Here is a 27884-nt window from a genome sequence, read left to right on the forward strand (position 1 = left end):
CAACAGCTGAAAGCTGGGCTTGGAAGATTGGAAGTGAACCCATGGGAAGCAGCTAGAAGGTTGCGAATAAAGAACGAGGAGTCCTGTGCTTTAGCCACAGGATGGATTCCGTTGAGACAGACTAGGTGTCTCTGGCAGGACCCAGAGTGGTCACCCCGCCCCATCCTGTTCTACGCAGGTAGTCAGGCATGGCTGTTTGTGTCCTTGTCTTGCTAGGGTACTAGAAAAACCAGAGAGGCAGGGGGACCGGGCCCTAGTTCCACCTTCACCTGTCATCCTGGGCGACAGATTGCTTCACCTTTCCGGGCCTCAATTTCCTCCCTTGAAAAATGAGGTATTCGCACTATGTTATGGGATGTATTTCCAGTACTATATAAGGCACAGGAACTGAGGCTCTCTGTCCCAAGATCATTCAGCAAGTCAGAGCAAAAGGCAGGGCCTGGGAGTAAACCATCCCCCAGCCTTGTCCTCATGTTACTGCTCGCTCAGAAACTCCAGGGCTGCTGTTGGCTTCAGCAGACATCTGGGCACCTCCTACTAGACACCAGGTGCAGACCTGCCCCTCGTGTTTATGGGATCTGGGGTAGGAGTTCATGTGGAAGGCCACATACCTCTAGTGTTTAAAAGTCTAAATATTTAAAAGTTATAAATCAAGCTAACACCATTAAGTAGAATATGTGTTAGTCTCTTTGACAGATGTAATAATCTTGGAGGGCGAGTTCAAGTCTGAAAGTCTTGTATTCCTCGGCACTGGCCTGGAAAGTTGCTCACTACGGCCCAGCTTGAGGCCATCACGTGGTGTCCCTCTCTTCCCTTATGGATCTCCATGTGGGCCCTTTTCTTCATGTGCAAGATCTGTTTACGTCTCTGCAAACAGTTGCTGATTAACAGGTCACCTTTTAAGCATGTACGCTGGTCACACAATCTCCCTCTAGAAGACCAAGAGAAGTGGGTTCAGAGCCTGTTGAGTGGGGAATTCTGAGTACCTGGGCACCTAGGCACATCCCTTGACCCCAAGGACTCCTCACCTGTGTCTCCCTCCTGATACCACCTAGTGTGGGTACTAATGAAAATTAGAATGAAAGCAACATAGACAGTATGGACAGCAAAGCTTCAACTGGAAAGTAAGAGCCTGGAGTGGTGGCTCACACCTGCAAATCTACCACTTAGGAGGCTGAGGCACGAGGATCGATGTGAGTTTGAGGCCAGCGTGGGCTACATGGTCGGTGAGTTCAGGGCCATCCTGAACTGCATAGTGAGATCCTGTCTCAGAGAGAGTAAGGGAGGGAGTAAGGGAAAGGGAGGGGGAGGGGGAGGGAGAGGGAGGGAGAGAGAGAGAGAAAGTTGCAGCAACACACTCTGATGAAGAGGATCAAGCTGGCCTGCCCACCAATTTTACGGGGTGCTACAGTGGGTTGGGGTCTGGTTGATCATTATCCCAGTCCTGGTTCTGTAGCTCCCAGTTTGAAGGGTGATGTACAGTAGCGCCTAGTCTCAGTCATGTGGTTCTATTTTTGCTGGGGACCCAGGTGCTTACCAGTTCAGGACAACAGCTAGAGACTTCAATAGGTAGGGGTGGGAGGGACGAGGTAGGGGATGGGTGAGGTAAGGGAGTTGGGGGTGGGTCTAGAACTGGCCCTTGTAAAAGCTGGTAATCAGATATCCCTGTGAATCCTGAAAGTCACACTGGTTACTCATGATGTCCTCAGTCTTGAAGAGGGGTGGGATAGGCTAATAAAGGATAAAAGTGAAGCTCAACTTTTGTTTTACTTTTACTTATTAATTGGGTATTTTTAGGCACAAGTGAAGAGTCCTGTGCTTTAGCAAAAACCATGTTTCTTTCTTTTTTCCTTTGGCAGTAATGGGGATTGAACACAGGGCCTTTGCATTGAGCTACATTTCAAGTCCATTTATTTATTTATTTTTGGTACCGGTGATCAAACTCATGACCTCATGCTTGCCAGGCAGGCGCTTAACCCTAAGCTAAATCCCCATCTATTTATTTACTTTTGAGACAGGGTCTCACTATGCAGTTCAGGCTGGCCCTAGGCTGGCCTCAAATTTGCACTGATTCTCCTGCCTCAGTCTCCTGAATGCTGGGGTTACAAGCATGTGCCACCATGGCTGAACCCAGCCCCTTTTAAATTGTTTAGATGGAATCTCATTAAAATTCTAAGTTGCCCAGGCTGAGCTTGAACTTGTGTTCCTCTTGCCTCAGCCACCCAGAGTGCTGAGATTTACAGGCATGTGTCATCATGCCTGGTGAAAACCAAAAACAAAAAAATGCTTTTAAGTCTCTGAGTGCCTCAGAAAAAAAACACTAATTGTACTTCTAATGACTAACAGGTTAAGGGCCCAGAAGTTTGTCTTTCGTCCCTATGGTGGTGTCTGTGTCAGGCCATGACTATGTCACCTCTTGCCCAGGCTGAGGGTGGCACTGACCCGACACTTGGGGGCTGGATTTCATAGACACCATCGGGATGCTATGAACTGGAGAGTCCATGCCCCAGAGTGAGGAGGGAGGACTTAGTGCTTTAGAAGTGGTAGCACTTGCGCTAAGCCCTCAGGAGGATGAGATTTCACCCAAGAAAAAGTGAGGAAAGCAAGGAGCCAAGGCCTGGGGACCAGCCTCGTAGCATATGGGTGTCTGTGAGTTGTGACTACTCTGCAGAGAGGTGGGAGGGCAAATCTGTGTCCTCCACACGCAAGCAAAGCCACCAGTGGTCACAGGCTGTGGAGCCCCTGAGGGCCAGCCTCAGCCATCAGAGCAGAGTGAGACCTTGCAACCCATCCCCGGGCAGCTCCTCAGTGGCACAAGTCTAGACACTGCTCAAGGGCACCTCGTCACCTTGGTAACTGGCATTGCTTTGCCAATTCCAAGGTGAGGAAGCATGGCTGCTCAGAGCATCCATAAGGAATTCTGCCCCCACCCCCGCCTTGTTTGCAGTAAGAGCTGGCCATGGACAGGCATTTTCTTTAGGAATCAGTACATCTACAAAAGTTTGCCTGGGGCTGGACACTGCTGGGAAAGAACAGCCTCTCCTGGCCCCTGGGAGCAGTGCTGCACCAGGAGGGATTGGTGGGTGGATGCCCAGGCCCCCGGCCTCCCTGCTGGGGACAAAGCTGTGGTCACCCACAGTGGTGATTTGCTTGACCCTTTATTTCTATCTTCTCTGCCTATCCCTTTCAATCACTTCCAAAATGAAGCAACTTCGGGCCTGTTCTCTGCGTGGAGTCTGCCGCTTATTAAACAAAGCAGGGCATTTTGCTTTGTCTTGTGGCCATCATGCTGCAGTGGCACTGTTTCCGCATGATGTGCGTATTCGTGTGAAGCAGGGGGTGGCTAAAGAAACGGAATCAGTTTAGCATTGTAGCTGCCTCTGAGAGTGCTCAAAGGAGGCCCCTGAGTATCTGAACCCATGAACCCGTGAACCGGAGGAAGAATTTCGTCTTTTCCTTTGACTGGAGGTCCTGTGCTGGGTCCCTGCCGGCTGTCCCCTCAACCAGTATAACAGAAATAACAAAGAAACAGTAGGTCTTTTCCTCCTCTGCTGCTGAAGCTTTTCTGGAAGGTGACCTACAGAAGAGACATATAATCTGGGCCGTCTCTGTATCACGTGCTAATTTAGCATGAACTCCTCCTCTCGCCCTTCTGGCTGCTACCCAAAGCCTGCGTGGCTGCAAACCTGCCCAGGAACCCTGCTTTCGGCTGGGGCAGGCTCCAAAAAGAAAGGCCCTTCTCTTAGGTTAGTTTTTGGTTAACAGGGTCTTCTCTGAAGTTTCTCTTTGGGGACTTGTCTATCAGTCATATTTCTTTTTTTTTCCAGAAAATATTTAATTTCCTTCTAAAAATGAGTTAAATATTTTAAAAAATCTGTTATCTGATAGTGCAAAATGGAATAAGCATTGTAGTGTACAGAAAACTGAATTTGACAGCATATTAATGAATAAGTGAGTGATAATTTCAGTCATATTTGTATATGTAACAAGAAGCCAGATATGGTGGTGCACACCTGTCATCCTAGCACTCTAGGAGGCTGAGGCAGGAGGATCACAAATTTGGACAACTTAACAATAACCTGTCTCAAAGTAAAAAATTTAAAAAAGGGCTTGGGATATAGCTCAATGTGGAGGCCCTGGGTTCAATCCTCAATATCAGAAAAAAAAAGTAACAATCCCCAATTCCTTGTTCCTTGGAAGATTTTGATGGGTTATGTGTCCCTGTTGGCGCTATGGGTGGGCTCTCTCTTTCCTCCTGAGTGTCTAATCACTCCTTATTTTCCACTTAGGAGAAATGATTGGTTTTGCAGTGGGCAAAGCCTTTCTCAGCGAGATTCATGTGTCAAAGCACGAGTCCAGTGGGACTGCAGAAGGCTGCAGCAAGAGAGACCCAGAAATCTGTGGACAAGGTGGGTGTGGTGAATTAATGGTAGCACCCAGCTGAACTGAGTCAGCATGGTGCTGGGTGTGGAAGGGCCAACAGCATAAAGGGGAACTGGAGGGGAGGATGGTGTGCTGTGGATTCTCCTGGAGAAGTTTGTCACACTTGTTTTCCTGACATGAATTTAGCTGTTCTCATCATTAGAGGAGCTCAAGTCCTCACTGTTGCTGAGGATGGCTGCAGTTCTCTTCAGGGGAGCTCTGGTCCTTACCTTGAGCATTGCTAAAGATCCCTCAGCCTGCTGCACAGATCCTTCATCCCACTGGCGCAGACGTCCTAGCTTCCACCACTGAGCTTTGGGCCTTCCCAGCGCAGATCCTTGACACAGACTTGCAGGAGACTGTTGTAACCTATATATATATATATATATATATATATATATATATATATATATATATATATATATATAACCCCTCATTAGTCTCCCCGGAGGCAAGAGAAAGATCAAAGGTAAATAACTCTAAGAGCAGAACAGGATGTTTGCCTAATCTAAACTTGCTTGTTAGCTCACCTGAACCTTGTTCTTCCCAAGAAATGTAACCGCCGTGTGTTCCTGTTTTGTAGTGCACCGCAAACCCCACCCCCTTGCATTGTGAGACCAGCAGCTGTTTGTGGTTTTACAGGATAAAAAGCCTGCCCTTTAGCTGTTAGGCGCACAGTCTTGTATATTGGCTACTGGAGGTTGCGTCGCCAGGCCTGTGCTTTAATAAATAATTTTTTCCTTTCCAAATTATTTTCTCTGGTTCCTTCACACCTCAGGAAGCGGGGGACCACCACAGAGACATTGTTGTGGGCTCTACGACATTGTTGTGGGATCCAGGCCCTCAGCTGGATTCTTTGGATCTCTAGTGTGTGGAAAGATTTCCTGTAGTCTTCTGCATTTGACTCTTCGGGTGAATATTATAAAATCCTGTAATTTTTGTGTCTTGTATTGAATCGATTCCCTTGCAAACCCTGACTACAACAGTGGGTACAGATAGGCTGATTCCAGCAGGCATGTGTCAGCCTGGGCCTGCTGCTGGTAACGTGGGAGCTACAGAGGTCCAAGGTTTGGAATGAATGTATGAAGCCATCTCTGACACTGGTGGTCACAAGGACAGTGCTGCTCACCACTCCCATGGAAACAAGGAGAGCCCCACCTCCACCCCATTTGGGGCATTCCTTTGCCTGGGTCTTACCCCCATTTCCATTATTTAATCCTTTGCTGTTTGGCCATGTTTTGTTTTTTCAAGGCCCGGATGAGAGAAATAACTTCTCCAGGGCATGGTAGCCCCAGATGTCTAGATTCACACCCAGGTTTTCTCTCATGAACACCACCAGAACTGGGCACCATCCTAGCAGGCCTGTGGATCTGCTAGGACCAGGAGAATATGGGGCAACTGGACTGCTGGCCAGTTGGGCCAAAGAAACAGGTCTCCCTGTCCCTGCCACCCAGTTTAAATTCTCTCTTACACACTGTAACCCAGGGCTTTCCAAATCTTATAGGCATAGGAATCTTCCCTCTCCAACCTGTTAAAATGCAGACTTTGGGTCTAGAGATCTAGGGTAGCAGGTGCCAGGATTTTAGATTGCTAACCAGTTCCCTGAGGCTGCAGCTGCAGCTCACCCAAGGGCCACATTTGGCCCTAAACTCAGTACTGGTGGATCTGCCAAATTGCAGCCAGATTCTGAACAGGTTGGAAATTTTGAGGCCGAGACTGTGAGCCTCGACTCCAAAGCTGGCCTCTAGCTTTACTAGCATGGAAGAGCTCCTGTCCCTGTCATTTGGGATCATCCACCAACCACCAGTCCAAAGGAAGGAAACCCGTGGCCTGAATTTTGGGAAAACATCATTTTTAAAAACTGTCCTGTGCCTTCTCCAGCCCTTTGAGTTACATAACGTGCCCTTGGTGGAAATGCTGATAATGCTATTTGGGTGGCTGGAAGCCAGTTTGAGGCTGTGTATTGCTGTCGGCAGAAACTGGGGTCAGGGAAGGTGACAGGGTCTGGGGAGGGATTTAAGGAGGGAAAGGGGCCAGGCAGATGGAGAGGGTGACAGGGTCAGGGTGGCCAAGGCCTGGGGATGAAGCTGATTGGCGTGTCAGCAAAATCTGTCACTGGCTTTGGTGACTCGAAAGGCAGACGTGGTCTTTCATCTCTGTTAATCCTTATCTGATACAGAGGATTTTCCTGCCATTAAATCTGGAGCAAGAAAAATAAGCACTCCAACCTGCACAAGCAGCTATTCCTCTTTGCCCCTGCTCCCCCACACCCCCAGCCTTCACTTCCCATTTGCACCACTGTGAGCATCTGTGATTGCCTGGTTTGGGAGATGGAGGGGCTGGGGAAGCTGAGGGGCATCGTGGTGCAGCAGGACCACGCAGGCTCTGAGGGCGGTAAGCAGCCCCAAGATCTACCCTCCATACCACTTCCTTGCTGGGTCATCAGTGGTACCATCTGAGTCTATCAGTGTCTCGGCCCAATGAAGGCTTTCCAGAAGGTTCCAAACTGTCAGTTAGGGGGGAGCTCTGATTGGCTGTGGTTATCAGTTTCTCCTAATCCAACCCCAAGGGCCCTGGGGGAGGAATGAATGTGAGAAAGGGACCAGGTAGGACAATCTCCAGGGATGGTTCCTGGAGGAGCTGTTCTGGCCACCCGGTGACCTGGGTTTTCTCCCCTCAGGTGGGTGCTTCTAAGCCACCGGGTGCACGAACGCCAAGGGATGCTGGTCTTGCTTCTGCATGGTGAGTTTGGCTGCCAGGGTTATAGGGTTGGGAGGGTGTGTGGAAGCTACAGGGCTCCTGTTCCTAAAAACTATGTCTTTAGTTGGCTTCCACAGCGGTCTCTGGACACCTCTGATCAGATTTCACTGCAGGTGTGATTGTGGGGGAGGAGATGGAGAATGAAAAAAAGCAGGGTGTGTGTGTGTGTGTGTGTGTGTGTGTGTGTGTGTGCGTGCGCACGGTTGCTTTTCATTTGTTTGCTCAAAAGCGAAACTCCTGAGTCAAATACATGAAATAGTCTTTCTTGGTGATTTTCTTACTCTAATTTAGATATAGATTTGTTGATGTTGTAACCTCAAATGTGGTTTTTAATCACATCATCTTAAGCTCATTTAGGTAAAAATAAAAATCCCTTAAACCATTCTCCTAAAGAGAAAAAAATACGTTGGAATTGTAGAACTATAGATGTTCAACATTTTTTCAGAGTCTTTTGTCTTGCTATTATAGGCACTATCATATGCCAAGAAAGGGCTAGGGGAATAGTTCAGTGAGAGGGTTTGTGCTTAGTATGTATGAGGTCTTAGATTTGACACTTAGCGCTCTCTCTCTCTCTCTCTCTCTCTCTCTCTCTCTGTGTGTGTGTGTGTGTGTCTCTCTCTTGCATGTGCACATCCCCCTAAGGAGACTCACCACAAAATATTTTCCCCAGCTATAGATGCTCAAATCTGAAGTTACCCAAAGAAAAAAGTCTCTTAATAAGTTCTTCAGAAAATGATTCTATGCAGAGTGTTTTTCTGACCCTTGGGGTGAATTTAATTATTTGAAGTTATGATGATGCATATCATAGACCTCAGTATGCATTACTGGTAGAGAACTTTTGGCCAGATCATTCTAAAACAATGGTAATAGAATTTTCTTACTTTTTATTCCATCATTTCAAAAAGTAGAACTTTCTCTATTCAATCAAACAATAGATATACAGCATACCTTCAATATACTCCAAGGTGATTATGAGGAATATAATCACATGGTCTTTGTCCTTGAAAAACTTTTATTCCTTTATGGGAGATCCAATAAGTAAATGACAAAAAAATTGAACAAGGCATAGAGAACATTATGATAAATAGGACATGACTCCCTACCCCACCAAAGGACAGAGGTTGACATTTATATAATTACCCACAGCCATCTTCTTGCCCATTTCTCCTAGCTAGCAAGGACACGGAGTTTGATTGACTCATTGGGACAGAATGTTTACTTCCCAGAGCCAGAATAACTTCAGACGTGCACCAAAACTCTGCTGTTCCTCACAGAATGCAGAAAAATATTCAGAGTCTGCATGCTGCAAAGAGGAGTTGTCCTTGCTACAGAAACCTGAAATCCATCCAGACTTCTTGTGACAAGTTGGAGAGCTCAGCGGTGACATCATTTGCTAACAATAGATGCATTTAAAATTAATGACTGTCTCCACATCCCCTGATGCTTTCATTTAAAACACACTGGAGCAGCACAGAGAATGTTGTTCACCAGCAATGGGGACAACATGTTCCCGAGAAGCAGGCAGGAACAGTGCACTGCCTCCTCGGTTAAGAAAAAAAAATGACTGAATGAGCCTTGGAAAACAAGACCTTGGGAGAATCAGAAGTGGATCAGAGCAGGGGAAAGCTGGGGAGAGATCAAGATAGAAGTTCCCCTTCTTGGCACAAGTGCCTCTTTTCTAGATGGTTAAGTGCAAAGGTTCTCACCTCTGCTGTCTGTGTTAATCCTGCAAGAGTCCTGTTGTTGTTTATAGCATAATATCCAAGTTCCAGTAGGGTTCTTTATATCTGGTTTGCACTGCACTGAGTTTAAGAGGTCAGGATCTGTGTTTTATCCACCTTTCTGTCTTAGAGTCTAGGACATAGTAGGTGCTTAATAAAAGCTTGTTGGTGGAATGACTGAAGCTGCACAAGTTAGAACCATAATTCAGTCTGCCACACTCTCAACCTCCAGAATTGTCATATTAGGTCTCCTAAGAGATAAGGATTGCATTTAAAAGCCTATGGGAGCTGGGTGTGGTGGCACACACCTGTGATCCCAGCACTCAAGAGGCTGATGCAGGAGGATTGTCGTGAGTTCAAGGTCAGCCTGAACGACATAGTGAGACCTTGTCAAAAAAAGAAAGGCCTATAGGAAAGCAAAATCACAATGCAATGTTGGTTACTAGAATGGCTAAAAGGTAAAAGATCGATAAACATCAAGTGTTGAAGATGAGCAACTGGAACTCTCATACTTAGCTGGCAAGGCTGTAAAATGGGGTGATCATTTTGGAGAACTATTTGGTACTTTCTTCGAAAGTAAAACATACATTTATCATATGACCCAGCAATCTCACTTGTAGAAAAATGAGAAATGAAAATACATGTCCATAAGGAATCTTGTATATAAGTCTTATATCAGTCTTAGTCACATTAAGCTGAAACTGGAAAAATTCAAATGTCAACCAATAGGTGACTGAATAAACAAATTGAGATACCTTTATATAACATGGTACTGCACAACAATGAAAAGGAACAATCAACTGATCTTTGTTACGAAGTGGGTGGAGCTCACAAAATGTTGAGTGAATGAACAATTGGATTCCATTTATATAAGTTGTAGAAGGGCAAAACTTCAGAAAACAGAACTGTAGCCAGGGATTATCTGGAGCCAGGGTTGAGGACTGATATTACGGAGACTTGAGGAAAGATTTTGGAAATTAGAAATGTTCTAAATCTTGATTGGATGGTGGGTATATGTGTTTGTCATAGTCACTGAACTGTACACAAAAAAGGATGCATTTTGTTATGAGTATATGGTACCTCTGTCAACTTGATTTAAAAGAAGAAAAGAGGGGGTCAGCGATATAGCTCAGTGGCATAGTGCTTGCCTGGCAAGCACAAGGTCCTGAATTCAACTCTTGGTATCAAAAAAAAAAAAAAAAAAAAAAAAAAGAAAGAAAAAAAGAATAAAGGAATAAAAGAGGGCTGTGAAGAGAAATATCTATACTCTAAGTGGAGTAATATCTGACTGTTGAGTCAGGTTCTGTGGCATGTGAAACAATATGAGATCCCCAGATGTCACTGGTTACTCCTATATATGGATATAGTGGTGTATCTGTTCCACTATTGTTGGACATTTAAGTTGCTTCCAGTTAGAGGCATGTCTTAATCTGTTTTCTGCTACTACAGCAAAATACCTGAGGCTGGACAGTTTATAAAGAAAAGTTTATTTATCTCAGTTCTGGAAGTTCAGATCACAGCACCAACATCTGTTCAGCTCAGCTAAAGGTCTTGTGGCAGGAATATGTAGAAAAGGAAGAGATTACATGGTAAGACAGGAAGCAAGAGAGACTCAGGGGAGGTCCCAAGCTCACTATAACAACCTGCTCCTGTGGGACTTCCTGAGAGACCAAGAACTATCTGAATCTCTTCCAAAGGTGGCTTTGATACCTCCCAGTAGGGTGCAGCTCTTAAAGGTCCTATCACCCCTCGGTGCCACTGCAGTGAGGGCCAAGCCTTCAGCATGTGAACCTGGGGGCAGGGGATACACTCAAATACCCAAACCATAGAAGAGTCATTCACACTCTGTAGGCACAGGGACCTTTCTAGGGCTTTGTGTTCTTTTCAGCTGGGTGATCTTCTGCGTTGAGTTCAAGAAGGCCTGCAAGGCCATCACTGGCAGACCACCTCTCCCAGGGCAGGTTTCTCTGTCCCTTGTAACACTGCAGCTGAAACCCATGAACATTTTTTCCTGTCCCCACAGTACCTGCATGGTGTGGGAAGCAGGTTCTGGGGTCACAGAAGGCCAGAGGCCATGGCATGGTCTCCCCTACCACATTTCTGTTCCCCCAGCCAGTTTGGGTTTGCAAATACAGCACTAGATCTTGGCCCAAGGTGCATTTGGGGTAGCATTTGCTATGAGTGGGAAGAGAATGATTTCTAGTGCCAAAGTGGCTGAAGAGATTTTGCTGAAACCAGAAAATTGATCACATCTCCCCATGCTATTTTGGTTTCACGAGGCACAAGCTCTTTGAAACAATGAGGATAAAGAAACATTCCAAACTCAGCCTGTGGTTGGAAAGTCCATGAGTAATCCTTCTCCTAGCGAACCTGGAGGGGGAACACACGCTTGTGAGCTGAAAAGCTGAGGGCCTCGTGGGACAAATGCTGGGAGCCTCTTGAGACTCATTCTGTGCAGTGTCTGGGGCTGGCCCGCACGACTTCACTGTGGCTTGGGGGTCTGGCCTGTGCCCCCAACCAGAACACAAAAGCAGGGACCCGTTTCTAGTGTTTGCTCCCATTTAGAGACATCTTGTCATATGTATTTTTCCAATTTTTTTTACTGATTGCAGTGTATTTTTTTATTGGTGCATGTTAGTAGTATAGAACGGTAGGTAAGGTTGGTTTTAGAAAATTGATGTGTACATTGAAAATATTTCTATTATTTTTCCACCTCTCTTTTTCTCCTCCCCTGCCCCCTTTTTCATCTCCAGAAGTCTACCTTTTAGTTTCCTTCATCTTTCCTTTACTTCCTTCATTTACTCACTTTTGGTTTTCTCATATAAGAGAAAACATGCAATATTTAACCTTTTTTTGGTCTTTTTGAGATAGGGTCTCACTGTACAAGTCAGGCTGGCCTTGAACTCGTTTTGTAGCCTAGGCTGGCTTCATACTGGTAGCAATCCTCCTGTCTCACTCTCCTGAGTGTTGGGAATTTAGGTATGAGTCACCACACCTGGTTACCTTTCTGAGTCAAATTTAGTTGTGGTAAAAGTCACATAAAATTTAACTTTTTTGGTGTGGTACTGGGGATTGAACCCAGGGCTTTCCACTGAGCTATGTCTCTAGCCCTTTTAAATTTTTTTATTTTGAGATAGGGTCTTGATAAATCTCTAAATGGCCCCAAGTGGGCTCACACTTGTGATCCTCCTGCCTCAGCCTCTCTGAGTACTAGGATTACAAGCATGCACCTTATACCTGCCTAATTAACTGTTTTAAAGTACACAAATTAGTGATAATTAGCACTTTCACAATGTTGTATAATGGGCACATCTGTCTAGTTCCAAGACATTTTCATCTTCCCGAAAGAAAACTTTGTGCCTATTATGAAGTAGTCACTCCGTGTTCTTTCCTGCCTCAGCCCTGTCCCCACCATCACTCATCTGGTTTCGGTCCTTATGGATTTACCAGCTTAGAACATGTCCTGTAAATAGAATCATATAACATGGAGCTTTGTGTATTTGGTTTACTTGACTCAGCATGGTCTTGAGCTTTATCCTTTACATTATGAAGTGTTGATCTTATATTCCTTTTTAAGGGTGAATAATATTCTATTGTATGGATATGCCAGATTTGGTTATCCATACATTGACCCATTAGCTGACAGTTGTTGCATCCACCTTTCAGCTGCTATGAATAGCACTATTCAAGGTTTTGTCAGAACTCCTGCTTCCAGTCCCTCTGAGGGTTTGCTTCAAGTGGAATTATTAGTCATATAGCCAGCCACTCTCTTTCACACCCTGGAACATTTTATGCCATAAAGATGGATTCTGTGTTTATAAAATTGGCCTACCTAGGCCCTTGATTTTTGACTTTGGTTGTGTATTGGGAGGAATGGTTGTTCTCACTTCTGAAGATCTTGATGGAATTGACTTGGGCATTTTGAGTTTTCTCCGATACTCTGTATCAAATCTAGGAGTGCTCTGCCACTGAATCACATCCCTGGCCTCTTTTTAATTTTTATTTTGGGCCAGGGTCGCTTTAAGTTGCTCAGCTGGACTGGAACTTGCAATCCTCATGCCTCAGCCTCTCGTAGTGCTGGGATTACAACTGTGTGCCACCACACCCAGCTACTTTTCTTGTTTATAAATTGTATATCTCATGCATTTTATCACAGGAACAGGCAGTTAACATACCAGGTGTCAGATATTGAAGTTATTCCTTAGATATTGAACACAAAGAAGGGTCTAAGATGGTTCACTCAGCTGCACATTAGAGTCACCTGAGGAACTTTTAAACCTTGCAACATAAACCAGATGTGACTTAGTGATGGTCTGCCTCAAAAATAAATAATAATAAATAAACAAAAGGATGGGGATGTAGCTCTGTATATAGGCCATGAGTTTAGTCCTTAGTATAGCAAGTCTTTCTTGGTCCTCCTCTCAGTCCGGGAAGTTTATATTTGTAATCCCATGGAAAAATTGTTGGAATTCTACCAAGTTAATTCCAATCTGCCACTTACAGTGCAAGCCATGGCGAGAATAAAGACACTAAGACATATTTGTAGTTATGGGGAACCAAGGGGGTTCTAAGTCCAGCCAAGATGGTGACTCACCGGAACAAAGGCCCAGACCCAGGGCCTAAGCCAGATTTTATTAACTTGTGAAGAAGGGAGTGACTCAAGGATGAGTGACTATGAGAAAGGTGGGAGCTGGGCTAGAGAGGTGACCTGAGATCTCCTCTGCAGTCTGCAGAGAGGATATGCAGAAAGAGGAATCTGCGTAACACAATTGAGGAAGTTTTAGGGTTGGTGCTTCAGTTCTGATATGTAAATTTTTCTGCCCTGGGAAGTCATATTATCCCAGTTGACAGTGTGGAGTGGTGGCTTTTCATCCCACCTGGCTCAACTATGTTTTTTGGAGTGGGGCGGGGAAACGGACTGTCACGTAGCTTCAAATATTACCCATCAGCTCCTCAGCCAGCCCTATTCACATTGCTTAGAGCCAACTGAAGGGGAAAGGAAATGGCCTAGCCAGCTCTGTATATATCGGTACATGGAGATAGGGCCAGGTTAACCCAAAATGGAGATAACTGCTCTTTATTCAAGAAGAGTTGTCCAGGTGGTCTTCTACACTTAGTACTGGGGGTGGGGGGAGAAAGAAAAAGAAGAGAAGTGGAATTTGGCTTATGGCTTCAGAGCTTTCTGTCCATGGTTGGATGGGCTCTCTTGCTCTTGGGCTGAGGAAAGAGCTGAGGTCCTGATGTCCCCATCAAGGGCAGTTCACAACGGCCCAACTTCTTTTTACTAGGTCCTGTGTCCATTGGTTTGGTGTAGTGCCGCAGGTTGGTGACCAAGCCTTTAACACATGTTCCTTTGGAAGACATTTAAGATGTAAACCATAACATCTGTTCTCTTGCTTTCTACCTGCAGCCACATTTCCGCTCGCCCTTTGAAGGCTGTGTCCCTAAGGGAGGAGTGGCTCTTGGAGCCCACTTGGAGCTTGGCCTTGAGTTCTCACAGTCGTCACTAGCAGCGCAGTGCATGTTTCTCATAGCTGCCCACACAGATGAGGAAAGAGACAGAGGTTGTCTGAGGTTTAAAAAGAAAAAGCAGTTATGAGAAACAGACTTTATGAGAGAACTAGGGCAAGAGGGCATGCCCTCAGGGTGAGTGAATGTCCTGGGAAGACCCACGGACACATCCTGGAGCTGTTACCAAGGTGGCTGAGCAGGGCCCAGGCCCTAGTCCAGGCTTCTCCTGTAGCATTTCTCATCTTCCTCAGACTGGGAATAAAAGCAATGAAGCTTTTTCTGATTTCCAGATGGATCCTTTCCAAAAATACTGACATGAGAAGAAAATCTGCTAAGCCATTGCCAAATGAGTTGACTTTTTTCTTCTCACAAGTCATACTTCTTATTTTAATTTGGTGAATTTTTTTTCTGGCAAAGATATTCCCAAGCAACTAAGCTCTGGATGGCCAAGATTTGTTATTAGAATGATCACTGCTAATTCTGGGTTATGATTCACTTGGATATGAAAAAATCAGGGTTGTCCTAAGCTCTTTTTGATTCGATGGTATATATTTCCTGTCAATAAATGGTGAGGAGTTTCCTTTAGGCTGCGGGTTGCTGTTTTATTCTGAGTTGAGTCATTTTCTCCCGCAAGTTGAAAATTTCACATAGTTTCTCAGGGAAAAGGAGGAGGGGCCACATTGCTGTAACAAATACCTGAGATACAGGCATGTGGCACATACCTGTAATCCCAGCTACTTGGGGGGCTGAGGCAGGAGGATCCCAAGTTTGAGACCAGCCTGGGCAACTTAGACTGTCTCAAAATTAAAAATAAGTAAATAAAAACAGTAAAGGCATTAAAATGTAGATCAGTGCTAGAGCATGTGCAAGACCCTAAAGTCAATTCTCAGTATCACAAAAAAGCAAACAAAAAACCCACAAAATCAAACAAACTAAAGCTCTACCACCTCTCAATGGCCCATAGGCTGAGGATCAAGCTGCTATGCATGAGCCTTTGGAGTACATTTCACATCCAAACCCTTAACATCTGTTTTAGGTTGTTCAGGAATCTTACTGCAAACACCATAGGACTCATTCTAGGTCATTGAAACTAAGCAAAAATTTATTCGGGAACATTAGGTTTTCCCAGGCTACTCGGACAGGGTCAGGAGCAATGCCTGTATCAGGAAGTGGACATCTCCAGCAAAGACTTCACAGCCACTGCCACTGGGAGGCGACCCTGGGCAGCTCATGGGAACCATGTCTGGTCTTGGGTGCCAGGAATTCTGCCACAGGCGCCTGAAAGTCAGATGCCTCTGCAGCCATTCTGGCCAGCCAGTGCTTCCCACATGGCACCTACTTCTGAATCCAAGTCTCCCTGGGGGTCTGCTTGACAAAAGAGAAGTCACATGCATGGGCCCCAACTGCTAGGGAAGTTAGGAAAGAGTTTGTGGCTTTTGTGTTGAATAGTCAGGACTTGAAACATAAGAAATTCCCTACACGTAGAAAAACTGCTTGAAAGTTGGCACCATGTTTGGTGTCAGATGCCTACTATCAGCAGAGATGGTTTGGTTGCAAGGAACAGAAACCTACTCGTTGATACAGAAATGAGAATAGGGAAATGCCACAGAAACCACTCTTTAGGGCCCTGTGGGAACTAGAGAGGTGGCCAGAAGCTGTCTTTCTACTGGGCTTTCTGAGCTCCCTCCAACTTTGTGAATCTCATGTCAGATCTACTGTGCTCTCTGAATGCACTGTGGACTGAAAGTTTGGGTCCTCACACCCAATTCATATGTTGAAACCAAGTTCCCAGGGTGACATTTTAAGAGGTGAGGTCCTTGGGGCATGATAGGGCGTGACTAAGACTGGTATTCTTATAAAAGAAACCTGGACGTGGTGGCACAAGCTTGTAGTTGCAGCACTTGAGAGGCTGAGGCAGGAGGATCATGAGGTCAGCCTGGGTTGCATAGTAAGACCCTGTCTCAACAACAACGATGACAACGATGATGACGAGACCTGAGAGAGTTCCTATACCTGTTCTACCATGTAAGGATACAGCAAGAAGATGGCCATCTATGAAGCTGGATGTAAATGCTCACCACCTGCTGAGCCTGCCTTGATCTTGGGCTTTCCAGCCGGGAGAACTGTGAGAAGTTTGTTATTTCTAATTTCCCAGTGTATGCTCTTTTATTATGGCAGTGTGAACAGACTGACACTGAACCTGCTTCGTCACCTCGCCTCAGCTTTTGCTACTCCATAATTCTGAGCTGCCTGTGGCTTTGATACAAACTCTAGCCACAGTGCTAGGCAGATTTGTGCATCTATGAGCTCATGGACCTAAGGGGCCCTCAGTGCCTATTTCACTTGCATGATTAGCTCTGCTTAGGTCAAAGTGCTCCCCCAGGGTGCAAGCAGCCATGGCTGGGAGGAGGCGGCACAGACACATGAGACTCTGAGTAGGGTATTTTTGCTTAGAAATAGTGGTTGACAACAGCTGCTGTAGAACTATGGAAAATGAGAACTAGAAGGGCCCTCCAAGGCCAGGAAGCGCTGTTCCTTCAGTTTACAGTTAAAGAAACAGGAACTCAGCCAGGTGTGGTGGTTTAGGCCTGTACGTAATCCTAGCTCCCTGGGAGGCTGAGGCCAGAGGATCACAAGTTCTAGCCCACCCTGGCCAATTTAGAGGTTTAGTGAGCTCTTGTCTCCAAATAAAACATAAAAAGGGCTGCGGATGGAGCTCAGTGCAAAGGCCCTGAGTTCAATCCTTAATATCATAAACAAACAAAACCAAAACCCCCCAAAAGCTTAGAAATTTAGGTAGTAGTATGGGAGAGATAGTAGAGTAGAAAGATAAAAATTGTTGTCATTTAATAATCAGGAATATCAGCTTCGTCTTTTGTGAGAAAAGGAGAATAATACTCACTTGAAGGGCTATCATAGTCAGTGAAAATAATGTACAAGCAATCTTAACCCTGAGCTCCGTCAGGACCTTGTCACAGTCTGGAAGAGTTTGTATTTGTGATCCCAAGGAAAAGTTATTGGAATTCTAGCAAATAAATCCCAATTTACCACTTCCAGTACAACCCACAGTGCAAATAAAGAGACACATCTACAGTGGTGGAGAGTCAAGGGAGTCCTAAGTCAGAACAATGACTAACCAGAACAAAAGCTGAACTCTGGTTTTATTAATTTGCGAAGAAGGGAGTGGCTCGGGATTGGGTGACTGTGAGAATGGCAGGAAGTGTGTGAGTACTGTGAGCTGGGTTAGGTACAGGCACAGTAACATCTCTGCAATAAGTGTTACAGAAAAACCAATATCAAAGCTAATGAAAGACTGCACCGAGGAATCTAGAAGGCTACTGTTTATTACACGAGTGGGCTGATGGGAACCTCAGTTCCAAATCATCAGCACTGAGGCAGCACTGGGCTTGGTTTAAACACAGTTTGCAAGCAGGAAGTACAAGGCTTTACACGATTGGTTACGTGGATTGAATCAAGCCACATATTGTCAGGAATTGTTTGTCACAGCAGGAAAATCCCGGAGAGGAGGGCAGGGGGTTCAAGTGGAACAAGTGCAGTTAAAAAGTATCTTTGGGTTACTCTGCCCCAACCAAAGTCCTTGAAGCCAGTTAGAAGCAATATATTTTCTTAATAAGGGAAACGTAAGCTGAGAATAGTCACATTGGCCCAGTGCATTATCAGAAGAAAAGCAGTCGGACCCAGACAGTCAAGGGCGACTTAAGTTAGCAGCCGTGACAAGCAGCAGGAGCCTGGTCACAGGACTCTAACCGATCTCTAGCTTTTACTAGGAAATACCTGTAAGTATGCTCTTCTGTAACTGTGCCTTTACTAATCATACAATTGTGCCCAAACATGCAGAGATAGGTCTCCAGAAAGAGTAATCTGTATAACACAGTTTGAAGAAATATTTTGTATTTTGGGGTCAGTGCTTCAGCTTTGATGCCTGGTCTTCATGCTCTGATATGGCATGAATTCTTTCTGGATAGCGCAGTGTCATTTGACCTTGCTCACACTATAGGGCATCACTGACCACAAGTGCATTGCTTTAAAGTCTACACATCACTACCTCAGCTAGACTCATTTGAATTGCTTAAAGACAATTAAAGGGGTAAAGAAATACCCTAGCCAGTCCTGCACATATCAATACATGGGAAGTAGGGCCAGGATTCACCAAGATGGAGCCAAATGCTCTTCTTTCAAGGAGACCCATCTCGGTGGTCCTCCACAAGCAAACGCTTATCAAAAGTTGGTTGTTATGAGACCAAAAAAATGCGTAAAAGTTAATTTGAGTGATATTATACATGCTTTTATCACCCAGATAACATTGTTACCAGAGTCCTTAAACAATGTCCTATACGTATCTACTATCATTTGTGATTGAGTTCTTGTGTATGGTATGAGGTAGGAGTTGAGGTTCTTTTTATTTTCTAGGATTACAATATATAGTTTTAATTTGTTATGGTGTACCTTGAATTATTCTCATAGTGCTTTGTATATAATGTAAGATATGAGTCAATTCAATTTACTTCCCTTCTCATTTTTATGTGACTATTGTCATATTTCTTGTTTATGTTATAAAACCCACAATACATTGCTTTTTATTAGTTTTTTAGTAGCACATGTTTATAGTACATAACAGGAATACATTCTTCATGGGAAGTTGGGACATGTATATACCACATCTTAATTCTTTTATTGTCCCCTTCTCCTTCCCTCCCTCTTTCTTTTGGTCCCTTTCCTGTATATGAAATATCTATCTTGTTACTTCTTGTTATCTTTTATTTTGGTCTTTACATATACTTTGTGTTACTCATAAGAGAAATTGTGTGATATTTGAGCGTGTGTCTGATTTATTTTACTTAATATTATATTCTCAAGGTTCTATACATGACTCAAGTTTAGCCTTCTTTATGGTGGAGTAGTATGCCTTTGTAAATAAATACCACATTTTCTTTATCCATTCATCTTTTTTTTTTTTTTTTTTTGTCTTTTTCGTTTTTATCGGTACCAGGGATCGAACTCACGACTGCCTGCTTGCAAGGCAGGCGCTTATGCCGCTGAGCTAAATCCCCAGCCCCTATCCATTCATCTTTTGATGGATATGTAAACTGCTTCCATGATTTAGCTATCCTGAATTATGCTATTATGAACATGGGTATGCATGTGTTACTGTAGAATGATTTTTTAAATTCTTTCAGGAAGATACCTAGGGGACTAGCTGGGTAAAATGTAATTTCTTGTTTAAGTTTTTGAAGAATCTCCATACTCATTTCCATAGTGGTTGTACCAGTTTACACTCTCACCAGCAATGGAGAAGGCTCCTTTTTTCCCCATAGCTTTGCCAACATTTATTATTGGTTGATTTCTTGATTATAGCCATTCTTTCTGGAGTGAGATGAAATCTCAGTGGTGTTCTAATTTGCATTTCTTTAATGGCCAGAGATGCTAAACATTTTTTTTCATGTACCTATAGGCCATTTATATTTCTTCTTTGGAGAAGTGTCTATTCATTTCAGTTGCTAATTTTCTGGCTGGGTCTTCTATTTTGGAGGATTTAATTTCCATGAGTTCTGTATATGTTCTAGAGATTAGTCTGAGAAATAGTTGGAAATTTTTTTTCCCATTTAGTAGATTGTCTCTTCATTCTGTTGGTTGTTTCCTTTACTGTGCAGAAACTTTTTAATTTGATATGATAATTTGATTTGATTCTTGGTATTTCTTATGCAATTAGAATTTTGTTCAGAAAGTCCTTGCCTATACCTGTGACTTCAAGTTTTACTCATTGTATCTTGCAGCAGACGGTTTGTTTTACTATTTAGATCTATGATATATTTTGATTTTAGTTTAAGATATGATGAGAGGTATGGATATAGATTCAATCTTCTGTATATGGATAGCCAGTTTTCCCAGCACCATTTGTTAAAGAGGCTATCTTTCTTCCAGAGTATGTTTTTGGCTCCTTTGTCAAAGATCAGTTAGCCGAATGTGCTTGGAGTTTTATTATATCCTCTGTGTTGTTCTCTTGATCCACGTCTTTTTTTCCCAGTACCATTCTGTTTAGACAACGTAACTTTGTACTATAACTTGAAGTCCAGGACTGTGATTCCTCTTGCCTTGTTCTGGTTTGCCAGAATGGTTTTTGTTATTCGGAGTCTCTTCTTGTTCTACATGAATTTTAGTTTTCTCTAGTTCTATGATGAATGCTGTTGGTATTTTGACTGGGGCTGCATTCAATCTATATATCAGTTTTGGAATTATGGTCGGTCATTTTGATTATGATTGTTCTCTCTATTCAGAAACAGGTAATGTCTTTCCATTTTCTACTTCAATCTCTTTTTTCTCTCTTTTGTTTAACTGCTCATCCTGCCTGGTGTACTCATTGTATTAGATTTTTTTGGCATTGTTGGATTCATTGTCTCTCTGTAGGATATCCTTGAAAACTTTTTGTAGTGTTGGCTTGGTGGTCAGGAATTTTTCAAGTTGCACTTTAACATGGAAATACCATCAATTTTGAAAGAAAGTTTTGCCAGATATGTAGGTTGGGGTTGGAAGTTATGTTTTAGGGCCTGAAATACTTAAAAAATCTCTCCTGGTCTTTAGTTTTTACGTTAAGAAGTCTGCTGTGATTCTAAAGGGTTAAGATGCTATTGATGCTATTGTGGATATCAGCATGAGTCATATTTTTAAGATTGCGTTTTTCTTAATCAGAAAGAAGAGTAAAATGAAGAACTATTTCTAAGAAAATCTGATGCCTTTGACTTGACCTAGTTAGAAGAATTGGTAGGAGAAGGTTTTGCCTGTGTCCTGCTGAGGTCTGGAGTTAAAATTATAATTTTGGCCCTGTTTCCCTACTAGAGTGTTTCCCAGCCCAGTAAAGGCTCTGTTCGCAACTAAGCACAGCACAAGTTTCAAGGAGCTTGCTGGCTGCAAAAGGCTTCCTAAAGCTTGGTCCCTGTCTCAGTTTTCAGGGAGAAGGAAAAGCTAAGTCAAGCTTTAATATCAGATTTTGTATTTTTTTTTTTTTTTTGGTACTGGGGATTAAACCCACCCAGGGCCTTTGTGCTGAGCTATATCCCCAGCCCTCTGTGTGTGTGTGTGTGTGTGTGTGTGTGTGTGTGTGTGTTTGTGTGTGTGTGTTTGAAACAGGGTCTTGCTATGCAGTTCAGGCTGACCTCCAACTTGCAGTGATTCTCTTGCCTCAGCCTCTGAGTGCTGGGATGACAGGCATTCGCCCCCATGCCCAGCCCCAGCCTTTTTAAATTTTTGATTTGAAACAGGTCTCATTAAGTCACCAATCTTCCCAGGTGGGACTTGAATTTGTGATCCTCCTTTCTCAGAGTGCTGGGACTACAGGCATGCACGGAATGGGCCTGGCAACACTACAATGTTGAAGTACCTACAGTTTTCAAGCAAACATTCAAACCAAGTCTAAGAGGACTGAAACCCTTTCCCAGCAGCTGAGAAAACACGGAGTGTTCACAACAGACTGAAGAGATCCTGGGAGCTAAGCAAACCCACATACCCCTGGTATTGGCCACACCTTCAGATTCCTGCAGGGGACTAGCTAAGCAAGGCAGGGGACCTGCACCCAATGGGAGGGATCAAATAACAGGTCAGCAATAATTGCCAGAAATTTGGTAGTACCTCTGAGGAAGGGTGGAAATTATAAACCAGTGAGCATATTTACCTCTGGGTCCCCTTTTCCCTCTACAGGAACTGTGGATTGAGCATATTTCACTTTAGAGCTATTCCTGGCCAGAAAATAAAAATTATGTATTTGTCAATACTGCCTTTTCCACTTGTTTTCAAGGCTCTGCTTGGGACCTGTGTCTTCCGCAAGACAACAGATCATGCCCTTTTATTTGCAGCCAGGGCCAAGCCTACTAGGTGGTGGCTTTTGAAGTCTTTATCTGACCTGCCATTCAAACATTCACAACAAAACTGATAAGCACTTTTCTTTCACAAGATGATGTCAAAAAGTTCCTAGGGAGCACGGGCTGGTGAAAGGACCTTACCTGCTAACTGATTCTCTTGAAAGTGGGAGAAGTCTTTTTAGTGTTCTGTCCTTATGGTTTAATTTTAGTGACTATTACAGAAGAAAAAAAGATTGGTAGGCTTCTCTATGTCATTCCCATCCTCCTTGCTCCCCCCACTTCTTCCTTCTCTAGAGGCTTAACTTACTCACTGGGAGTTTGCAGGAATTGGATTCTTAGGCTGAGAAGGGCCAATAGTACCAACAGCAAATGTAAGCCACGTATACATACATTTCCCAAGTAGCGACATTCAAAAAGTTAGAAACAGTTGACATTAATGTGAATATTTTATGTAACTCAATATATCTAAAATAGCGCTTGAAAGCTAGGGACATAGCTCAGTGGTAGGGCAGTTTCCTAACATGAAGAAGCCCTGGGTTCCATCCTGAGTTGCCCCTACAACCCATAAAAACATTTCACCATGTAATCAATGCAAAAATTATTGATGTGATATTTTACTCATTGGCATTAAAACTATGAGATCTGGTATATCATCTGCAGTGATGGGCGGGCCACATTTCTAATGCCTGGTAGCCTGTGTAGCCAGTGGTCATCACATCGGGCAGTGCAAGCCTATAGTGCTGGCTTCAGCGATCCTGCAATGCTTGCAAACTGGAAACACTCAAGGCCATATTCTAGGAGCATACAGCGATGATGCAGGTTGGAAGGAGTTCAGAACGTGGTCCATGGCGGGGATGAAGCACGGGATTGCTGATTTAGGTAAGTGGAAACCAAAGTGAAGAAGAGCCTATTGTAGACAGGGACACCCGTGAGCCTTTGCAGAGGAGGGGCATGGTCTTAGTCCATTGCAGGACTAAGAAGAACTTGGTGCAGGGCCTGCATCTTGCCCCCTGGGGTGACCTTTGGCTGACTGCTGCTCCCTTTTTGTCTTTTCCGCTCCCTCCTGCCCGGCCTCCCGGCTCTCCGGCCAGTGGTGGTCCTCTGCCTGCCCAGCATCCGGGCCACCGGGTCCTGTTTGCGCGCCTGCCCCGCTGCCTGTAGCTGCAGCAACGCGGAGCACGGCTGCTGGGTGCGCTGCGACCGCGCGGGCCTGCAGCGAGTGCCGGCTGAGTTCCCGTGCGAGGCAGCCTCCATCGACCTGGACCGCAACGGCCTACGCATACTGGGCGAGCGCGCCTTTGGCACGCTGCCGTCGCTGCACCGCCTGTCGCTGCGCCACAACAACCTTTCCTTCATCACGCCAGGCGCCTTCAAGGGTCTGTCTTGGTTGGCGGAGCTGCGCCTGGCGCACAACGGCGACCTGCGCTACCTGCACGCGCGCACCTTCGCAGCGCTGGGCCGCCTGCGTCACCTCGACCTGGCTGCCTGTCGCCTGTTCAGCGTGCCCGAGCGCCTGCTAGCAGAGCTGCCGGCCTTGCTCGAGCTCGCCGCCTTTGACAACCTGTTCCGCCGCGTACCCGGTGCTCTCCGCGGCCTGGCCAACCTGACACACGCGCATCTGGAGCGTGGCCGCATTGAGGCGGTGGCCTCGAGCTCGCTGCAGGGCCTGCGGCGACTGCGCTCTCTCAACCTGCAGGCCAATCGCGTCCGAGCTGTGCACGCCTGGGCCTTCGGCGACTGCGGCTCACTGGAGTACTTGCTGCTCAACGACAACCTGCTGGCCGTCCTGCCGCCAGACGCCTTCCGTGGCCTGCACCGCCTCCGCACCCTCAACCTGGGTGGCAACGCGCTGGGTGGTGTGGCACGCGCCTGGTTTGCAGACCTGGCCGAGCTGGAGCTGCTCTACCTGGACCGTAACAGCATCGCCTTCGTGGAGGAGGGCGCCTTCCAGAACCTCTCTGGCCTCCTGGCGCTGCACCTCAACGGCAACCGCCTCACCGTGCTCTCCTGGGCCGCCTTCCAGCCTGGTTTCTTCCTGGGCCGCCTCTTCCTCTTCCGCAACCCTTGGCACTGCGACTGCCACCTGGAGTGGCTGCGGGACTGGATAGAAGGCTCTAGTCGCGTCACTGACGTGCCTTGCGCCTCCCCGGGCTCCGTGGCCGGCCTGGACCTCAGCCAGGTGGCCTTCGAGCGCTCCTCCAATGGCCTCTGTGTGGACCCTGTGGAGCTGAACCTTACGGCTTCTAGTCCGGGCATGTCCCTGGGACCGGTGGCCACCACCGCAAGCAGGTTCAGCAGCCTCCTCTCCAAGTTGCTGGCCCCGAGGGTCAATGTGGAGGAGGCCATCAACGCCACAGCTGGGCTGGCCAACGCCTCGCTGTCCTACACTCTTCCCTCCTGTGGGGTTGTGGACTCTGGCCATAAGGACAAGTTTCTCTTTGCCTCTTGTCTCCTGCTCAGCCTGGCTAGGCATATGACATTCGGCCGGCAGCTGGACTGACCATGCCACTTTGGGGTGGCCCGAAGTGCTTTGGCCAAAGGGGAAAAGCTGGGCTTAGGGAACAGGATGAGGGCAAGTTATGAAAATTCTAGTGGAGGATGGAAGGAAGACTTTGCCGCCACAGATGGTCCTAGGTAGAGAAAGGCCTTGGATTGGCACTGGGCCGGGGGTAGTTGTGGATTTCTGCTCTTGGGCATCCTTTGGCAAAGCAAACAAGAATGACGGTGGGCTGCTGAGTTCAAAGGCTGGGAACTGGGAGTCTCTAGTGCTCCACCCCAGCCCACTCTCCCATCTTCCAGGCAACAGTGCCTGAGTTAGAGGCGGTCCATGGCTAAGAACGATCAACTGTGCCAATTCTCCTGGTAGGGTAACTTATTAAGTCTAATTCTTTGTTTTCTACCTACCCTTCTTCTTCCTCCCTAAATATCTGCCTGGGGAAACTAGGGTTCAGGACGGTAGGTAGAATACGACAGAAGAGGGATGGGAGAGACTTAGACTCAAGGGGGTGCAAGGTGGTTCCTGGAATCTGAGATGTGTTAAGAGGCAATTAAAACCAAGACCCATTTTACTTACCCCATATTTATTTCAGGAGTGTCTGTAGCCACAAAAGAACTTTGGGGCAGCAGGAGATGTTTGTAGACAAATCTGTAAAATTCCCAAATTACAAAAAACCCCAAAGTTCCCAGTCTTTTGGGAGATTGAGATGGGTAGACTGCAAGTCCAAGGCCAGTGTGAGCAACTTCAAGACTCTGTCTCAGATTTTGAAAAAGGACTGAGGATGTAGCTCAGCGGGAAGGCCCTGGGTTCAATCCCTAGTGTGCGTGTATGGGGGAGGGGTGGAATTAAGTGTTAAACCAGTTTCTCTATAGTAGGACTTTCAGTCTTTCAGATGCTAAGGTGTGCTGTGAACCCGAGGAGGCCACAAAATCCTTTATTTAATGTTCTGTGGGAAGAGTGTTCAGAAGAGAGACATTATTAGTGTGGAGATGTTTATGAGCTGCGTGGTTTGGGGCTAACAGCCAAGCAGGAAGGAAGCAGGGTGGGAAGAGAGACAGGGATACCTCAGGGTGGCGACTGACCAGCTATCAGCTCCTGCGTCTACTCGCTAGAGCAGAGGCTGACCAGGACCTGTGGTGAGCATTCAGGGCTCTGAGTGTGCAAGTGTCTGAAAGCAGGGCTGCCAGGTCTCACTGCAGTGGCCCCAGTAACTCAGCTTTTCTCAGGATTGCAGTGGAAGTGCGCAGAGGTGGGTTGGTCAGCCTTGGGATCAGCAGCTCTTTGGGCCCAGATGCAAGTGTAGGCTTTGCAGGCTGCCTTCTAAATGCTGGCTCTGAGCTCAGTGTGAGTGGTAGAGCGCTTGCCCAGCATATGCAAGGCCCTAGATTCTGTCCCCAGCATCGCCTCCTGTCCCCCAACGCTGACTCTTCCACCTTCCCACACCCATCTCTCTATTTGGCAGCAGAGCCATCCTGAGCTGGTCGTAACAGCCACAGGCTCCCGACAGGCCATGAGGCAGTCAAGTCAATAACAGTGCCATATGTCTGCTAAACACTTGCCCAAGCTATTCCCTATACCTTCTGCAGGGATAACTGCGTTTGTTAACATTTTGGAAATCTGCAATCTTAAATGTCCTGACTTCCTTCCTCACTTTGTATTTGGAGAGGTGAATTGCAAAACCAACAGATTCAGGTTGTACCACATTGTCAAATTTTTATGGCAACAGCTCCTCCTCCAACTCCTTCCTCTCCTTTTCTCCCTCTCTTTTTAATGGTACTGAGGATTGAACTCAGAGAGGGCCTCATGCATGCTAGGCAAACACTACTACTGAGCTACAGTATCTCCAGCACTTGTTAAAAAAATTTGAAACAGGTTGCATAGGCTGGGCTAGATCTTTTGATCTTCCTACCTCGGCCTCCCTTGTAGCTGGGATTACAGATATGTGCCACCATGCTCAGTTCACAGTATTTCTTAATCATACCAAGTATTAGAACTATTGCAAGAGAGTTTAAATGGGTTTTGACCATTAGTGGTCATCAACTCAGTGAATAGATCACGGTGAGCATTTTCACAAACGACCATGAGGGCTGGGAGTGCAGCTGCGTGGGAGAACATGTACCGAGCATACTTAGGGCCCTAGGTTCCATCCCCAGCACGGCAAACAGTGATTGTAGAAATGTGATAGAATAGAAAAGTTACAGAGCATCACATGTAATATATAAGCAAGCAGTTGTTTTGTGAAACTTTTTCTTAATTTGAATGCATTTGTTCAAATTGTGTGTGTGTGCATGGGTACAGGGTTACTGTGTACAATTTATATTTTATTTTGGAGTCATGGTTAAAAGATGTGAAAACCATTGATCTGGAGCATGCATGATTAAAAAAATTATTTCAAAATTTTTCATTCCTACAGAAAAGTTGCAAGAATTGTGGAGTGAATACTTTGTCCATGTATCTGTGTATCCTAATTATTAGCTTTTTACGTATTTGAAGTCTTTTTCTTCCCATATTATTTCTTACTAGTAGTTCTAGTTGCTAATATCATGACCCTTCATCCCTAAATACCTCAGAGTGTATTTCTTAAGAAACAAAGATATTCTTTTATAATACCATTATCAAAGTCAAGATTTTTATCATTGATAGAACACTATTAAAATACACTCTTGGGGTGGGGGCTGTAGCTCAGTGGAACAACACTTGCCAAGTGTGTTCAAGGCCCAAGTTTTCATCTCCAGCACTGCAAAAAATAATAAAATAAAATAAAATAAATCCTGCATTTAAATGTCAAACAATTTTTTGAGGTAGTCATTCTTTTTCCTGTGGGTGGAAAATAAGGTTCCTAAATTGTGGCTTGTTTTCCTTTGATCACAATATTCAAAGCTGTAAACCTGTTGATTAATTTTAATGTTTTAAAGTGAACTGGTTTTCCAAATGTCTCACTTTTCAAATGGAAGAATCCAGTGATGTTGAAAATGTTTACTCAAATTGTTTTGTGGCCATGGAAACCGAGCGATGGCCCTGAGAATCGATGGCCCTGAGAATCGAGGAGAGCAGATATCTGCTTTGGGGTGACTGGGAGGCCTGCAGCAGGCCTGGGTT

The 27884-nt window shown here is 45.3% G+C and overlaps 1 protein-coding gene across 9 annotated transcripts; it reads left to right on the top strand.

Moving 5' to 3' along the window:
- The first annotated feature begins 3337 nt into the window (after positions 1-3337).
- Nyx (nyctalopin) lies at positions 3338-27580 on the top strand. 9 transcript variants are annotated; one of them, XM_003469432.4, is made up of 5 exons: positions 4367-4409; positions 7103-7164; positions 21752-21941; positions 22949-23167; positions 23380-27580. In XM_003469432.4, the coding sequence occupies exons 4-5, from the start codon at positions 23134-23136 to the stop codon at positions 24786-24788; spliced, it is 1443 nt and encodes a 480-aa protein (XP_003469480.1). In that variant the 5' UTR covers positions 4367-4409; positions 7103-7164; positions 21752-21941; positions 22949-23133; the 3' UTR covers positions 24789-27580. The 9 variants fall into 9 exon arrangements, with proteins under 9 accessions (XP_063101801.1, XP_063101803.1, XP_003469480.1 ...); XM_063245731.1 differs by lacking the exons at positions 21752-21941; positions 22949-23167 and adding an exon at positions 3338-3746 and having other exon boundaries at positions 4290-4409; XM_063245733.1 differs by having other exon boundaries at positions 4336-4409; positions 8358-23167.
- The last annotated feature ends 304 nt before the right edge of the window (positions 27581-27884 follow it).

Source organism: Cavia porcellus, unplaced genomic scaffold, assembly GCF_034190915.1.
Source record: "Cavia porcellus strain 051 isolate PalLab524CR breed Dunkin Hartley unplaced genomic scaffold, mCavPor4.1 scaffold_3, whole genome shotgun sequence".
Classification (NCBI taxonomy): domain Eukaryota; kingdom Metazoa; phylum Chordata; class Mammalia; order Rodentia; family Caviidae; genus Cavia; species Cavia porcellus.